General features: G+C 38.1%; 1 protein-coding gene across 1 annotated transcript in view; it reads left to right on the top strand.

The window, feature by feature from the left end:
* The first annotated feature begins 669 nt into the window (after positions 1–669).
* The window catches only part of BMP5 (bone morphogenetic protein 5), a 50,700-nt gene continuing 32,501 nt past the window's right edge, over positions 670–18,868 (top strand). Inside the window, exon 1 of the mRNA XM_034436697.3 lies at positions 670–2,000. Within this exon, the coding sequence (XP_034292588.1) occupies positions 1,514–2,000 (487 nt within the window). The 5' untranslated portion in view covers positions 670–1,513. The remainder of the gene's footprint in view (positions 2,001–18,868) is intronic.

Here is an 18,868-nt window from a genome sequence, read left to right as displayed (position 1 = left end):
CAAGAAAAGCAAACAGGAAGCAGAGAAAAGGAAGTATTATAAGGGTTTGTGAAAAATCCACCACATCACTTCTACTATTTTGTAAATAAATGCTGTTTTCGGTCTAGATTTGGGCGATAAATAGGTGAAAAGCAGCATTCACGCTTGTGGTATAGAAACACCCAGTCCGTTTCAACTGCATCTACTTTAGGCAGCTGGCTCCAAAACTGTATCCTCGGTCATGCTCCTTTAACTGGAAAGATAAGCCTGCTTTTTAAGTCTTTGCTCGAAACCGTGTGACTCTGAAGTGCTTCGCTGCAGTTAGATGGGACCCAAATTAAGGAGCATGTCCGGAAAAAACTCCAGGCCTCACATGCTGATCTCAGTGGAATGTTAAATTATTTAACCTGGGCTGCAAGTGGTTACATTTAAAAAGAGGATAGAGTTGAATATGTTTTTGCAAACTAGTATAATTCAAACAAGCCCTATGTTCTTTCGACTCCGCAAGTACTCAGGTGAATTGCATGCTAAATTTTAAGATCGATCTGTTGACACAGTTCTTTTTGGAGAGGTCATTACTCCCATCCTGTTAGAGAACTCTATGCTGGCTGGTTGGGGAGGGGGAGTAACTTTGTGGCAGTAGAAGGGTTAATTCATTTCTCCCCCCCCTCACTTTGCCAGTTTCGAATTACAATGAGAAGCCTCTTCTCTCCCAGCAGGGTTGTGCTTACATTAGCTTTCAGATCTCTTGAAAGGAGCTGCTCTATTTTTGCCTGGTAGAGGTGAAAATCACTTTTAAGGAACTGCAAAAGATTGGATGGATATTGAGAAGGGGAGGGGTCCTGTTTTTTTTTTTTAACATCCCTGGGTGAATTCAGAGGAAGACGTTTTCAAGCCTGTGATGCATGTTTCAGATGGGCTGGACATTACAAATGTTAATAGGCTCAGCTGGGTGCTGAAAAAAAAAAACACCAAAGGGAAATTACACCATCACCAAGCAGTAGTTGAAGACAGAAAGCTGGCATTTAGGAAAGGACAGCAAGGTGGAAAAAGAGTTATCTAGTTGGGGATTAGGAATCAGAGCATGAGGGGACTCTGCTGATTATGGCAGTTTGACAAGATGATCTGTTGTTTCATTCAAAACTATCTCCAAGTCTGATCATCTCAAGGTTTTGACTAGGAATGCCTGCATCAAATGATCAGCTTCTGGGAACCTGTTCCACCAGTGCAGGAGAATCAGTAACAGCAGTAGAAAACTGGACGTCTGAATTTCAGCTTTCATAGAACTGCAGGCAGCCCGACACGGCCCCTTCATACTCAAGAAGTGGAAGAAGATGATCAAGATGAGGGGTGCGGAAATGGCAATGCTGACATGAGGCATAGGTAATTCATTGTTCATCGTTCATTTTTTTATTTTATTTTAACCTTCTTTGGTCCTGGGAACACCAGACTTCGTAAGAGACCAGAAAAAGGAAAATACAACATTATTTCAAAGTTATTTGTGTGTTTTGTTTTGTTTTACTTTATTTTTAAAATGGACCAAACTCTGTTCAAAGTTCTATTGAGCTTACTCTGGAATTACTGGCTTTTAATGGATTATGCTAAGGCAGGCATGGGGGACAACCACGTCCACTCCAGTTTTATTTATCGGAGATTGCGGAACCATGAGAGGCGAGAGATCCAAAGAGAAATTCTTTCCATCCTGGGTTTACCACATAGACCCAGGCCATTTTCAGCTGGAAAACAGGCTTCCTCAGCACCCCTCTTCATGCTGGATCTCTACAATGCAATGTCAAATGAACAGGATCCCGAAGAGTTGGAATATTTGGTGAGGGGATCATCCCCAAGTGGAGAGAGCAAAGGGCTACGGAAAGGCTACTTGGCGTCTCCAAATGGATACTCCCGAAGAATATACATATCACGGGCAAGTTCACTGCCTACACAAAGTCCCACCTTAGCTAGCCTGCACGACACCAACTTTCTGAATGATGCAGATATGGTCATGAGCTTTGTCAATTTAGGTATGTTGCCAGTTTCATTTTGTTTTCCTTTGTTTGAAATCTGCTCTGGGGTGGACAAAATAGGAGAGCAAGAGCCCTTACTTTTAAAGGCAAAAACTGGCCCCTGGAAGATGTACGACAACTACAAAATGGAGTTGGGCTAATGGTAAACCAGCTACTAAGTAGGTACCCCTGGGTCGGGGGAGGTTTCTCTTACCTTTAGAATAAAGTCAGTTTCAATAACTTTTCCTTCTTTCACTGATGTAATTAAAATGATTAGCCCAAGAATAATTTTTAAAAATTAGACAAAAAAAAATCATACAAGCATATTGGTATATGCTTTGCAAATCAGAACAAGATTATAGAAGATAACTAGTAACTGTCTGTGCTTCAAGGATGATAGAATTAGACATTTCGGGGTGGGGAAAATGTTTCATATTTGACAAGTTTCTCATAGGTGATTCTTGTTTGCATGTTGAATTGGGGAGAGCGCTTGTGGAATTCGCTAACATGCATGCAGAATTTGTGGCCTTTAAAGGATTTCAAATGTTTCAGGTATGGTGGCTTTTCCTTTCTGAAATGAAGTTTCCAAATAATGTGTTGTTGTCTCTTTGCTATTTTATATTTGCAATTTTTATATTGGTAAAGATTCTATTCTGGATCATTGGGTTTTATTTTATTAGTTTTAAAAAGCTCTTTCTCCTTCCCACATATTTTTAAAAATGTGAAATTAAACTCTAGGATAGAAACTTTCTATTTATTTTAAACTACAATGATTTAAAAAGGAATAATTATTTCATAATGCAAGAAGGTGTGAAAAGTGGTAATATTATGGATGTTGTCAAAATATTTCTGTACCTATGAATTATGAATTTCACATTGTAGAGAAAAATCCACAAACGGTGCTGGATTGAAAGTCTTTTCAACATTTTGACACATATTTGCCAAAGATTTCACTGAAAAGTAAACCGTCATATAAGGGGTGACTAATTCATCTCCTTCTTCCTTTCCTACAAATATTTTTTATAAGAGCTTGAAACATCAGCATGAAACTCTAAAATACCTTTAAATGACATGCACCATTTAAGCTGGTTCTAATTATAGTAGGTTAGTACAATTTTTAGTTGATAATTATTTAGAAACAACATTCAACAGAAGTTTAGCAATCAGAAATAAAATAATATTTTGCTAATAATATTTTAGGGCAAAAGTATTTTGAAAAGTACTTTTCAAAACTTAGTGAACACTATCCACAAATGCAGTGAGATTTAGGGGCACTGTGTTTAAAAAAAACAAAAGAAAAACAACTGCAGATGTTCCCCCTTTTCTCTTACCTTTACATTTGAAATGATTTAATGTGTTCTACATCCACAACTAAATTAAAATGTTTATATAAAGAATCGGTCATATTGAATGCATACTTTGTATAAGCGTTTTAATAAGAGATTTAAGGTACATTGACCCCTTGTTTATCAGTTAGCTTTAATTCTTAAAGTAACTGTCTTCTATTGGTCTAAAAACAGATTCAATAAATCCATTATTAAGCAGATGACTGCTATTTTTTCTCTACAGATTGTGGTTGTTGGACTTTTATAAACAAATAGGATTTCTGTTCATGTGCATTCAACATTATCTGTGTTGACAATTCAATTTACTATAAGGTCATTCTCCCCTCCTCAAGACTACTAAGCTTTCATAAATTGTATTATTAGATAACAGTAGCTGTTGTGTTAAGGAACATCCGAATGCATGTTCTATACTTAAACCTGATTTTTCTAACTCTTGAAATGTATAGACATCATTAAAATGAAAAGCTTGCTAAGATAAACCCTTATCTGGTTTATATGGCCTATTAAACTGATGTTTAATCTTTCAAAGTAGATTAACATTAGATCGCTTCTTGCTGTCTTTGTAGTTTGGCAGAATTTCAGTACCTTAAGCACCTTCTTCATTAAGGCTAGATAAATATTTTTGGTGAAACTAAGAGAAATCTTAATGCAATTAAAGTACATAAAATATCATGCCATTCGTATTCTGTATCTGACAATCAATGGCAGTTATAATTAAAAGTACTACAAAGAAAAATGGCAATGATAAATGAATCTTTGGTCATATAGTGGAAATAGGTGGAGGTTTACACTATCCATCATCTGCAATCAAGTTGCTTTCTTCTGGAAGTAGTCCTGACTCTTAAAGTGGAGGACCATTATCAAATTACAGTACATTAATCCCCCACGAGATGATAAAGAATTTACATAAATCATTGCATCTGCCAAACTCTAACGATTTAAAAACTTCTACGCTAAAAATAACAAATGGGAGGTGTTAAGTCCTAGAAATGCTGTTTGCTGGGAGCTTGAGGTAATAACGTTTCATCCTTGAGGGACATCTGAATTTAAGGCAGAAAAAAGAAAAATCCTCAGGAGGAAGAAAGATGGTTTCTGTCATAATAATTATGCTGGTGGAATAACTGCTGATAATGTTTGCTTGCTTTGCTAATAAAATTTAAAATGCCTGAGAGGGTATTAAAAATAGATCCACTGATAAAAAAAGTAAAATGAAGTCATTTAAAGTTAAAGGTTTGGTTTGTTTTCAATATTCTCTTTCTTTTTCCTTCCAAAATGTGAAGCTGCAGCGTTTTGCCATTTTCTCCACCATTAGCATTATAATATATGGCAATATAACCTCTTCCTTTCCCACCGGCGTTCTAATCTTGATGAAAAACATTTACTGAAAGATAGTTCTTAGTGCCTTGCTTTTTTCCCCTGTCCAGCTCTGCTCATGTCCTCTTCCAAAAAAATTTTTCTGCCTTGTCCACCTGGTTCCCCCATTCCCTAATTTGCAAAGTTTTACTTTTTAACTGTAGCTTTTAATTGGTGTTTATTTGCTTTTAATGGTTGATGATTGTTGTGGTTAATTGTGCTTTAATTGTGTACGCTGCTAAGAGCCACATGCGTGAGATGGGCAGCTATATAAATTCAACAGGTAAATAGATACTGTAGGTAGATAGGTAAACAGACAGACAGACTTAAATTGTAGGCATATATTTTTCCATTTTTTTAAAAAAACAGACATCCAGGTTATTCTAGAAAGATAGATACATGCACAACATCGTCTTTTTTTTTTTTTTTAATTTTGATTTATATGCCGCCCTTCTCCGGAGACTCAGGGCGGCTTACAATGCGTTAAGCAATGGTGAATGAAAGCTTCAGAAAAGATTGGTCTGAAACGCTCCAATCAACAGATATATAGAAATCCGTCAACAATTTGAACCAACTACAATATTTTCAAAGACCTACTTTAATTTTAACAGGAACTTACATCAATTACTGATTCTCAGTGGGTTTTTTTTTTCTTGATTGAAGGAAACGGAACTGTTTGACAAATCCTGTTTAGAGAGACAGATTATTTGTTTAAGTATGTACTGGTGTATACTTGCTTTTTAACTTGAACTGCAGAAGTGGCATACCAAGTCTCTGTTGTTGTTAGTAATCAGCTGTTATTGGATAGGAATATATTTTAATTTATGCTACTTAGAATATTCAAATCTGACTGAATTTATATTAAAAACAGTCCTCTAGTTTTGCTAAGATTCAAACTACCGGTACTTAGATAAACCTGAGTACCTGTGAGATGTGGGTGGATGATGGGAGATTCAGATTTTTTTTTTCCCCATGAAGAAGCAATGAAATAACATATGATGGTTCAATTATTTAGAGAATTTAAGGATGACCAATTATTTATTTCCATTTATTACACCAGCAAGAGAGTGGCATACTCAGTTTTGAAAGTGGTACACAATTTTTCGCTTAAGTTTAGTAATTTCAGCAGGACTCACACAGATCTCCAGCAACTATGAACAGTTTTGAAATAATTACAGGTTACCACACCACAAATGTTTAGTACATTATTCTGGCAGTTGATGCTAGACTTTATAGAATGGAGTATGAAATAATTAAAAAATACAGTCATATTCCTTTTTGGTTAGCAATAATAATTTATGTACATTTTCCTTAGTGAAATAGAGCAGATGAATCCATCTTGGTTTCATTTAAAGTGATGGACACTTCCTAGGCCTTGCGGATCTAGTGACCACTTTTTAGAACAACAGAGTATTTTTACTATCTAAATCCTGGATTTCCTTTGAGGGTCACAATGTACTTCTTGATAAGCTTCCTTCTATCCATGCACCTTTCTGCGTTGCCTACTTTTATTTTTAATAGTTCATTTTAAATGAAAGCATGGATAGGAAGCTATCACACTCTCAAAAAAGTAATAACTTTGAATATCACCTGTACAGATATTTCTATTATTAACCCTAAGGCCAGAGGCATATATATATAATATATTATCCAACAATATTTCAAGAGCAATTATTTGCTCTTTTTATCTCTCGGATTTGAAATAACCTCAACGTCTATTTTTCTCAAAAAAGACAGGAAAAAGAAATTAAACCCTGACAGAAATGAGCAATAATCTGAGAGAATCTGATTGAAACTGATCATTAGGAATGGATGTGAGGGGGACCTAAATGTGTTTTTCTGTGTGTGCATACATGTAAAAAATGCACTTTTAATAATTTTGCCACTGGGAGGTAGACAGATAAAACTCTGCTTGTTGTTTCCTTTCAAAGTTGCCTTTTCAGACTAAACACAATCTTTGGGTGGGAAGCTGTGGGTTACATACTATACATGCTTTACTAGGAAAACAAAACCTCATAGCAACCCTGGATAGCAATTAAAGTAATCCGAAATGATCCTTTGATTGATGTGACTTTTTGTTTCCCAGAGACCCACGCGGTGCGCAATATTCCCAAGCAGCATGGCTATTCCGATATAAAGAATACCGTGACAGCCATCTCTGGCCTTTATGAACAAGAAGGCTGGCTGCTGGTTATTGCCTATTGTTGAAGGGAAAATAAAACATGAAAAATAGCTCTTCATTGTGGAGGTGTAATTTTCTTTCTTGCTCCCCTGGCGATTCTTCTCACTTCAAAGCCAGAAGTTGCAATATAAACTCTGAACTCTTTGAGCCATAGGAAATGCTCTTCTGCATATAGCAACCATCATCATTATCATTGCGTCCCATGACTAGCATTAGAAAGAGGCATTGGTGGACTCCTGCAAAGGGTAAAGCCGTGGTATGTCCCTCCTGTTGTGGTCTGGAACTCTCACCCAGGGATGGCTCTCACCCTAGTCATCACTTCTTTACCCTCCTACCATCGGGAAGGAGATATAGAAGTATAGCCAGCCGTACAAACAGGCTGAAGAACAGTTTTTATCCGTGGGCTGTCAGACTCCTGAATGAGAAATAACATCATAACTATGAAGTATGATGGACTGCAGGGCCGGCACAATGTATAACATGTTCACATTGGTACAATAGGACTGGGTATTTTGTTAATATGATTTATTGGGTTAGGGATTTTCTGTCTTCACTGTGAATTGTATTGTGTTGGTGGGGGTGCACTAAGGGAGCTCAACCAATCCCATTGCACATATGTTGTGCACTGATAATAAAGATTTGAATTTGAATTTGAATTCTAGTCTTATATTTCCTTCTTTCTATTTCCTAGTCTCTCCTCTCCAAGGGTTTGAATTATAGCAAAAGTGAGGTGAGAGAAAAGCAAAGGAAAAGGTAGAGGTAGTCTTTGACCTGTGACCATGGCTGAGCCCAAAATTTCTGTTGCTGAGCAAGACAGCTATTCAGTGACTTTTGCCCAATTTGATGACCTTTCTTGCCACAGTTGTTAAGCGAATCACTGAAGTTGTAAAGTTAGTTACACGGTTGTTAACTGAATCTGGCTTTTCCATTGACTTTGCTGATCAGAAGGTCGCCAAAAAAGAGATCACATGACCCTGGGACACCACAACCATCACAAATACATGCCAGTTGCTAAGCATCTGAAGCAGGGGTGGGTTCTACTTATCTTTACTACCGGTTTGCAATGGGGCTGCGCATGTGCACCCTTCTCGGCAAGCGCAGAAGCATTCTGATGACATCAGGGTCGGTGGGTGGAGCCTCCCACCAGTTTTACTACCAGTTCTATAGAACCGTAGCGAACCGGGGGCAATCCACCACTGATATGAAGTTTGGATTACAGGGATGTTGCAACGGTCATAAGTGTGAAAAATAATCCTGCGTCACTTTTTTCAGTGCCACTGTACCTCTGATGGTCACTAAACAAATTGTTATAAGTGGAGGACTACCTATAGTGATGCCTACAGGACCTTCCAAAACCTTGGTATACTGTCACTGCCTTCAAACATCTCAAAGTGTGAGATTGCATGATTGGCATTTCTTGCTTCCCCCTCCCCCCTCAAGATGAATGCATTTTTGAATCAACTGAAATCGTTCCAACCAAACTTTAAAAACAGGAACATAATATATTCTAACCAAACCTGAATAGTGTCACCAGTTAAGACAACTATCAATTATGCAATATGATACAAAAATTCAAAAAGAATCTGTGTTGTCTTGAGAAATGCTGTACTGAGGAATGATTGTTTATATAAGAAATAAACATAAACCATCTGTCCACAAATGAGTTCCAATTGTGTTCATCTGTCAGATATGCATAACTGTTAAAGTAATTTTTTGCAATGAGTTCAAGGGCAGAATTTATCCTTGCGGTCACTAACCACCCTGTTTCTTTATCTACCTGCTGGCATTCCAAGATTTTGGGGAGAGTGGAAGGAATATGTTGGGGAGAAATATGGGAGGTCTTGGCCTTGCAAAAAGTCCCCTTGTTTCTGAAAGACTACCAGCAATCGAAAAGAAATCAAGTGATGTGAAAGAAAGAAGCCAACACTCGTGTCTAATGTTGTGGCTGATATGAACTCAGCCAATCGTAAATGTGGCCATTCTTCTATCACAAACTGTCTCACCCAAATTTCATTAAATTGCTGTTTCTTTGTACTTACAATCAATGGTGGGCTGCAAATTTAACAACCGGTTCTGAGTAGCTGAAAGGTGGGCGTGTTGGGTGGGTGTGGCTGGGTGGGTGTCATGTGACTGAGTGGGCATGGCCAGCTCTATTTCACTCACGTGGGTGGTGCCTGTATGGGATTGGCAGGGTTGGGGAGGGAATTCAGGGGTCTCTGGTGGGGGTGGGGTGAGAGGAAAGAAAGATCCAAAGTGTGTGTGTGGGTGGGTGTGTGCAATCTTTCCACAGGGGAAGCTGGAACCGGCAAGCTGGAAGAGAGCAGGCTAGGCCACCGGGAAGGCAGGAAAGCATGGCTGGACTGCGGGGAAGGCAGGCAAGCAGGCTAGGCTGTGGAGAAGGCAGCGGGGAAGGCAAGCAAGCATGGTGGGGGCAATGTGGGAGGTAGTTAGGCGAGAAGCGAAGGAAGGCTCACCAGGCAGAGATCAGCTGGGCCATGTGGTCGAGGCAAGCGAGGAAACCAGAGAGCAGCAGCAGCTATTGTCACGCGGGCGTGACAAAGTTAGAAGTTGGTGATTATCCTTGTTTATATTTCCCATATTTAGATATATTTTCTTTAAAAATGGTGATTTATTTCATCCCTTCTTGACATATCTACAGAGCAGAACCATGCACAGTTCCCAAAATATAGAGAGAATGTAATAACCATTCAGGAAGGCTGCTTATGTCTAACAAGGTTGAAATATTGAAAATTGAAAAACCAGTTAAACTAACATTGTGTTGCGATCAGGATGGGGGTTTCAACAAATTAATAATAGTCTTTTGTGTGAGGAAGCACTTATTTTGTCCATCCTGAATCTGCTAGAGATGAATTTCCTTGACTTACCAATTTTTCTTTTACCAGCAGTTGTCTACTTACAACAATTGGTAAAAGCTTCAATTAGACCTGTAAATCGTTTTTAAAGGAGAAAATTCAAAACAACTTGCATACAAAGAAGTACAGCTGAGAAATAACTGAACAGATGAACATAGAAATGTATCAAGTTATTTATACTCTCATACCTTGACAGCTAGGTGGTGCCTTCCAGATAGTTGACCTATAATTCCTTTCATTTTAACCACGTTGGACTGTGGTGATAGTAGTCATGATGCAACATACCTGGAAGATATCATGTTAGGGTTGGTGGATTTATTAAACATTGGCTTTTCCAGTTTGGGAGAGCCAGTTTGATGTAGTGGTTAAGGCACTAGACTAGATTCCAAGAGAGTATGGCTACCAGATCTAGATTGCAACAATCAAGAGAATCATGAGTTGGCAGAAAATAATCACATTTTTTCTTTATCGTTATCTAGTGGAGAAATTTGCAGGCCATGTTTGGTTGTTCCAACTGTCATTCATTTTTTAAAATGGATTAAGGAGTTTTAGGGTGGTTGGCACTTGAGATAAATTTATATGGAGGTACTGCAGATGACACCTGGAAGCTGTTGTTAAGGTCTAGAATCTTCTTTTTTTTTTGCCAGACCTGTCAACTCATTTCAGAGTATAACCTTTAGAACAAAAGCTTCTGCTGATTGTCTGTGGGGAATTACACTACTTTTTAATATTTTCATTACCATCATTTTTGGAATTAAAATAATTATAACACAACATAACTATCTTCTTTTTTTCCTAACATCAAAGTTCTACATTCCTCAGTGTTATAGAAGATCTGGATTTAAAACTTCATGGGTATTGATAAAAAATCAGTTTCAGCTGACTGGCTTTCTTATTAATATGAAAAGCATAATGCTTTATGCCTGCTAAAGAAATCATTCAACGTGTCAAACTAGAAAAGTAATGTCTTTTTAGTATTGGCCTCATAGTTGTGGTATCTGTGATATCTTCAATGCAAACCTTAATTGTGATGGCATAAATTCTTTCTGTGATTGCATTTGAAATGGGATAATGTGAAAGTAGAGTTGCTTGATCTATATTATTCCCTTCACATCTACAAGAAACTAGCTGATGGTGTAATAAGGAATCTAGTTCATCTGTAATAGTAAGCCAAGATTTTTAAAGCAGAATTGAACAAAAGATAAAAGGTAAAGGCTCTGTTGAGTTGATGCCAACTTTTGATGAGTTCATAGATGCTTCTTTGTAGTCTTGTTAATAGTACTGCAGTGATTAGTCACTGAAGCTCTCAGATTTCCTGGTGGTCTCATATATTAACATGTATTAACATGTATTAAGCAGGATGAATCTTGATTAGTGTCCCAAAATCAAATCAAGGCTAGTTAAACATTGCCTCTTTTATGGCCTTACTGAAAACACACGAGCAAATCCTTTGCAATTTAGGATTATATATGAATTAGGAGATAGAGTAATAATACTTACGTGGTTATCCCTTACATTTTTTATAAGTTTAACTCTAACAAGCTTATCTCTGATCAGCCAATAAAATTAATTTTCTAATTTTTAAAAATATATAATCCTTCTGTCTTGATTGTTCTTGTTAAGTGTTCTCCTCCCCTTCCCCTTTGTAAATTAGCATCTCACAAAGAGTTTTAGTAGGTTATAGTAGCATCTGCCCTTAATTAGTGAGCTTGTGGAATTCTTATAATCACTAATTATTATTTGATCTTTAAGTAAGCAAAAAATTGGATTCAAATTTAGATAGTCTTAGGATTGAACTTAATGGAACAGGTTAGTCATGACTAAAGTAAGATGGTTGTTTCACTGGTTTGCACCAGGAATCTACAACTTTTGAGAGATGTTGCACATCAGGAGTTGGGAGAACCTGTTGTGAGCGTTCTTTAAAAACTCAGAAGACACTCTCAGTTTACAGAATGCTAGTGACGTCATTCCTTCTGCAGGATACCCTCTCAATTTCTCAAACGTTTTTTTTCTACCAAAATTAATAGGGGGCCATTTGGCACCCAGAGACATTTTTAGAAAGAGATATGAGATTTCTACTTAAGCCTTGCCTCACTCCAGCTATCTTCCCCACCCCACCTTCTTAATTAAACAATTTTAAAAAGATGTAAAAAGTATTGGCGCGAGTGCCTTACTACAGTTCCATAGGCAAATCCTTTCATTCCAGCCAGTGAAGCTTAGAGCAATAGCCTTTCCTATCCCAAGGTGTGGATGTGCATTGAGAACACAAAGCAGCTACTAATGTGCTTGGCCATCAAGGACTTGCTCTTTGGAAACCACAGGTTAAGGGATGAGGGTTGCTGTGATGTACAAAGAGAAGCTGAGATCAGAAGAGAAGGAAAAAGGGGGTCACTTCCAACAACGAAGGGCCTTGTTCAGAGTCCAATTTGTGAGAGCTACCTTGCCCTTCAAAGTTGATATTTTGTTCAGCAAAGCAGTGGGGTTCCCCCGTTTGCTCATCTCTTAAAATAACAGAAGAATCTGATAAACCACCAGCAGGCAAAATCAGCAGGCAGAGTGACAACTGTTTTGTTTGTTTTGGTGGAGTGTTGGTTATGGGGCCAAGTTTGGTTTTGGCTGATGATCAAAATCATTTCTGGGCAAAGCTGACACAAGAACCTTTCAGCCATAGCTGTGGTTGGCCCTCATGCCAAGTCAGAGGTTTCTTAAAATGTCACTGCTAGTCTTGTGTTTAACTTTGTAACCTTCCCAAATGTGTGTGTAGGTTCGTGTCTGTCTGTGTATCTTGGTGTTTTTTTTTAATGTAAGTGGACGGTTGTATGGGTAACATGTATGAATAAAAGGCGTTGGAGCTTCCATCATTCGCAAGTAAGGCATTACTTGGGGAAAGCAGTATTGATCCAAATTTCTATCTTGATTTACATCTTTGGAAGCAAACTGTTTCTCTATACCATTTTCTTAAAGAGTAACTTTAAATAATTAGTCTCCTTGGGTTTTGACAAGTAAATACTCTGCATCCATTAAAATCCTGATCCCATTTTAAATCTATTTTTATCTCCTGACCATCTGATCTCTACTGTTAATTTAATTGCATTGTCTTCTGCCATTCTTAAATGAGAGATTTTTTTTGGAAAAATATTCATGGTGGAGAAAGTGATAGCTAATAATAAGAGTTACAGAGACTGAGCTCCTTGTCTTGGGGATTCCTTTAGCTTTGAACCTTGGATTTTTCAGTGAAAAGTGAAATAGTCAATTAAGTGGTTTTCAATTTTGTTGTTGAAAAGGAGAAGTGCTTTCCAAGGGTGATAAAGGGGTTTTCTGTTTCTTTTGGAAGAAAGGTGTAATGGTTTCCAAAAGCATTAATCAAGAAATATAAATCACCATGTAGTAAAATTATAATTCTTCTAAGGGGCATGCATCTGGGACAAGAATTCTTGCTTTTTGTTAGGACAGGTTGTTGACCTACATACTCCTCTATTGCCTACTCAAGCTGGACAGCAGCGTTTCAAGGTTTCATGGGCTGAGCTATTGGCACTATGTACCTGTGATGTGATATATCCGAGCTGATGATGATGATGTCATCATTAGTGATGGACAGTTAGAACACTGATGGGCCCTTTTCCTTCTCAATACTTCACTGCCTTCTCTGTCCTAAATGATGGGGGTAGGTTCAGGTTTTCTCCAAGAAAAGTCAATGCACATTACCAAATGTCTGGATCATCAAGAAAACAAAAGCAGAAAAATTAGAGACGACAAGATTTAGGCCCAGGAATCTTCTATATACAAACTGTTGTATAACTGAGCTACAATTCATAATTGGAAAATGTAAAACTCCAAATCCAAGTAACCACAATGTATTCAATTTTATATCACAATAAGAATAAGATCTCTATTCCCTCCACAACATGCACATTCTTTTTTTTTCTCTAAGAGTATGTTATACTCTGAATGCTGAGGATATGCTATATACTGAATACTCCACACTGTATAAAAAGGCCACCTTTATTCAGTAGTTATAAAGATACATTTACGTCAAGGAAAGTGAGGCACTATTTCTCCAGGAAGATATTCAGATGCTTGAGCTGTATACTTTAATAATGAGCTGGCTTTCCAGTAAGAATTAAAATGGCAAATATCAACCTGGAACAACTTCTCACCAAATATTTCTGGGAACGTATTTCATTTCTTAAATAAAAAATGTAAAAATTCCATGTGCTTTTGCTTTTTATTATGTTTATACAATGTATAAATGAGGCAGTTCTCAAGAGGGCAAGGGTCACTTCCATGTTGTATCTACCCAATGTAAACTGAAACCAAGTGAGTGGAACATTCCTGGAACAATCACCAAACAGCACTAACCCCATGACTTCAAATATAGGTATTAGGCCCAGGATATCTGTCGGACCATCTGCAACCAGCAACAGCTCCCCATCATCCGGTGCGTTCTCACAGGGAGGGCCTACTCAGAGTGCCATCGGCTAGACAATGTCGGCTGGTGACCTTCAGAGGTAGAGCTTTCTCTGTGGGCGTACCCACCCTTTGGAATCAACTCCCCCGGGGGCTCCGGTTGGCCCCTGACCTTCGCACTTTCCGCCGCGAACTAAAAACATGGCTATTTAAATTGTCCAGCCTGGACTGATGGGGTTTTGATTTTTAATGTATTTTAATATGCATTTAATATGTATTTTAACATGTTTCTTACTTGGATTGAGATTGTATATCTTAATTGTTGTGAGCCGCCCTGAGTCCTATGGAGATAAGGCGGCATATAAATCTAATTAAAATAAATAAAATAAATAAATAAATTAGGATACTTAGGTATTCTCTAGATCAGAATCTTAAAAAGAATTAAACTAACTTCATACCCTCATGAAAAAAAAATGTCCTGTAAGGTTGTCTCATACTTACAGCTAGCTTTGCACTGCTGAGGATTTGGTTAATCAGGAAGATAGAAAAGGGCATCAGGTTTTCATGAAATACTTATGTCACGAGCCATCTATTTATTTTAATAATATGGCATGGAGGTAGAGCAATAATGCAAGACAAAGGTTATCTTCTGAGCCTGCAATTTCACCAATTACCGTGTATAATATTAGCTTTAAGAATATAGGATACATTTCTTCAACGTAAATCCTGCAAAACCCACTCTTATCAATGTATACTAGAATGCATTCTTTTTCTCTATTACATCTTATATACCCCAACTATCCAACTTATTCTCCCCACAAGAAACTACAATTGGTTCCCCACTTTCACAAGATGCGGGAGATTGTGGTTCTCACTGTGGGCACCAATTCTATGGTTTTCAAAACCTCCCAAAGTGGAGCATAGCATTTAATTAAAAATGCATAGAACTATAGATATTCTATTATATCATTGGCTGCTGAATTACTATTATGAACTGAGAATTTGTTGATTGTAGTAGGTATAGATCTGATGAATAAATAAATAAAATGTGCCAGATGGTGAAAATACAAACAAATTGTGACTTTGAAAAAAATTAACTCTTGTTGCCCTTGTTGTTGTATATTTGGAACTCTCTGTAGAGAGTGATTGTAGTTAACAATCTAAAGGAGACTAGAGTTCAGTTGACTGCAGTCTATTAAACTCAGTTCCCATCGATCCTACATAATAGGCCCAAGGATGAGGAATTATATGAATTGAATCCCAACAGGAATTATTAATGCCCCATTCAAATAATTGCTTCCATTCTGTGTCTAATTTGTTGGCAATAATGATCTTTTTAGTCTCTTTTACAAGTTCTAGCATTGAATAAGCTGCCCTGATTCATCTTATAGGGAAGATAAGGGAAAAATTAATTAATTAAATGATAGATAAATAGACAGACAGACCGACAGATAGACAGACGGACAGACTAGATAGTTAGATAGTTAGATAGTTAGATAGTTAGATAGTTAGATAGATAGATAGATAGATAGATAGATAGATAGATAGATAGATAGATAGATAGATAGATGTACAGTACTGTATTCTGTTGAATGTTTATTTTATGTAGATGTGATTCAACTTAAATATTTTTGTCTCATTCTTTAGAATAAAAGCCTGTTCATTAAGCATGAAATCCTTGTCCCGAGCTTGCAGCAAAAAAGGCAGGATACAAAAGGAATAACGCATGGGAGGGAAGAGGAAAATAAATAGCAGTTATCATCAGGGGTGGGTTCTACTTACCTTTACTACCAGTTTGCATCGTGCCCGTGCGCACGTGCAAGCGAAGTGAGCATGCACGCATGCTCTTCTGCACATGTGCAGATTACGTATGATGACATCCTGGTCAGTGGGCAGAGCCTCCTGCCAGTTTTAATACCGGTTCTTGTGAACTGGTCCGAACCGGGACCAACCCACCACTGGTTATCATGTTGAAGAGTATTTTTTCTAACAATTAGTTGGAACGAGTTTAGAGATGACAGAAGCCCATCAGTAGCTGGTTTCAGCAAAACTGATAGGGCTAATTCAAAATAAAATAAAAATAAAAATAAAAAAATTATTATATTTAGCACTTAGCACTTAGACTTATATACCGCTTTACAGTGCTTTTACAGCCCTCTCTAAGCAGTTTTACAGAGTCAGCCTATTGCCCCTAACAATCTGGGTCCTCATTTTACCCACCTCGGAAGGATGGAAGGCTGAGTCAACCTTGAGCCTGATGAGATTTGAACTGCCAAATTGCAGGCAGCCAGCAGGCAGCAGAAGTAGTCGGCAATACAGCACTCTAACCACCGCGCCACCACGCCTCTTCGTGGCTTTCTGTTACAAACTGGAAGTAATTGGCTATAAGCTGGAGACAGAGGCTATGATGATTTTAAAGACTAATTTCCAACTCCATTCACATCTGAATCACAACTTGCACACTGTTTTGAATGGGTGTCAAATGTTCCAGTGAGGAAAAGTGTAAGTCAAAGCAGATTTTGGCTCTCAGAAGCTCAAAGGGCAGAGTTAGGAGTATAATTAGAACTGGTATTTCTAAAAAGAATTTCACAGTGAATGTTTCACAGCTTTCATTGTATCTAGCCATTTTTCCAGACAAAATTTTCAGGGAGCATCAGGAGCAGTTTACTAATCTCCAACCTCTTTGAATCATGTTCCTCTACAGCTTTTTTAAATTGTTTCTTTTCATTGCACCCCATTTCCTGTCAACACAACTAAAGTCAAGTACAGCTGTGCCCCAAGCAGTGTAATATAGCTTGATTTTTCCTCTTGTTTTTTTCCCTCTTAACTAGACAGAACAATTTATATGAACCTATGGACAATTATGGACTCACCTTATACTCCCACTAATCAGAACCTAGAGAAAAGGACTGCCTTTCTAACAGGATATGAAGCAAATGTGGAAAATTTGTCTTTCCAGTTTGAAACAGACCTCTTACTGTATTCTGTATTCTATACCTGTATGGTATTAATTTCCCAAAGTTTCCATGACTGAAAAGGTAGTGTTAGCTCAATTCTTTAGAGGACTTTCGATTTTGAAGGTGGAAAATAGGTCTTGTGGGCTACACGTCCCATACATCTGTGTGCATTTAGGACCTAAGAAACTAGCATGAAATCAAAGAGCTTCTATTTAATTCGACATCCAATGCAAAATTAACTCAGGCTCCATAGCCAGAGAGTTGAACTCTGAGATCTGAAAAGGTCTAGCTACAAGACTCTAAATATGAGCCAACTAGCAAAGTTATTACAAATTTCAACAAATAATAAAGTAAGAGCATATACATATTGGGCCTGTATCAGAGGTGAAATTCAGCCAGTTCTATCCAGCTTGGGCGAACGAGTCGTGGCGGCTGTGGGAGGCTCTGCCCACCCACGTGGACATCATAATGTTGCTTTTTTGTGACATTTTAAGCCTCTGCGCATGTGCAGAAGGCTTTGTGCATGCACATTTGCGAACCGGTAGGGAAGGTAAGTGAATTTCATCCCTGGTCTGTATACAATATCCTTTCCCCATGTTATGCTTCTTATTATTTTGAAGCACGGTGACCTCCAAATTTCCCATCAAACTCATCTAGCGTACACCGGGGGTGAAATGTAAAATTTGTTACTACCAGTTCTGTGGGCGTGGCTTGGTGGTGGTGGTGGTAATGTGACTGGGTGGGCATGGCCAACTTTTTATTTTTTAAACTTTTCAATGCATTTTTTTCTAATGCTTTGAAAAGCCTCTGCTGATCAGGCAACTCAGCTGGGATTGTCAGAGAGGCTTTTTAAAAAATACCTCTCTGCCGATCAGGCAACTCAGCTGGGATCGTCAGAGACTTTTCAAAGCATTTTTTTTACCACCTCTTCGGCCAAGAGGTTGCAGAAAAAAATGCTTTGAAAAGCCTCTGATGATCCCAGCTGAGCCTCGCGATCATCAGAGGCTTTTTTTTTTTACTTTTAAAAGCATTTTTTCGGTTGTAGAAAAGGTTGCTTTTCTACAGAGAGGTTGTAGAAAAAATGCTTTTAAAAGTTAAAAAAAAGCCTCTGATGATCGCGCGGCTCAGCTGGGCATGGGGGTGGGGGCGCAGGGATTTTTGCTACCGGTTCTCTGAACCACCAGTCACCATCGCTACTGGATCGGGCAATCCGGTCTGAACCGGGAGCATTTCACTCCTGGTGTACACCCTTTTGGAGGGAGTGGACTGGTGTTCATTTTCATACAGGAGAGAATGAACGATAATCATGTAACTATTAAAGAAGGTTATTCTTCTCTTGAGGAAAGAAAAAGGGCAATTCATTTTTGATTCTAGGTCAAGAGAGAGAAAGAGAGACTGAAGGGGTCGAGTCTCTAGAAGTTTCACTTGGTAAATCATTGCACAGAGTCAATTTTTTTTACAGAGCTCTGTAAGATCATGCATTGTTAAACTGGGCTCTTAAACTAGTCAAGGCCATAAAGTTAAAGCATTTCTGGTCATGTCTGCTGAGTGGCCCAGTGATGTTGAATGACCACTTGTATGTAACTTCCCTTTAGGATCATGGTCAGCAACCTATCACCTGTGGGCTGGATGAGGTCAGCCACCTGAACTCATTGGGTTCATTGTTTCTACATGGAATATATTCACACAGCCATGCAAGAGAAAGTGAGAGCGCTCATTGTCTCTTTAGGTAACCATATGGGTGACATTCTCTGCCTAGCACTAACAA

Source organism: Pantherophis guttatus, chromosome 1 (assembly GCF_059756535.1).
Source record: "Pantherophis guttatus breed Tessera chromosome 1, ASM5975653v1, whole genome shotgun sequence".
Classification (NCBI taxonomy): Eukaryota; Metazoa; Chordata; class Lepidosauria; order Squamata; family Colubridae; genus Pantherophis; species Pantherophis guttatus.
The sequence above is the reverse complement of the archived record's forward strand: the minus strand, read 5'-3'. Positions and strand labels throughout refer to the sequence as shown.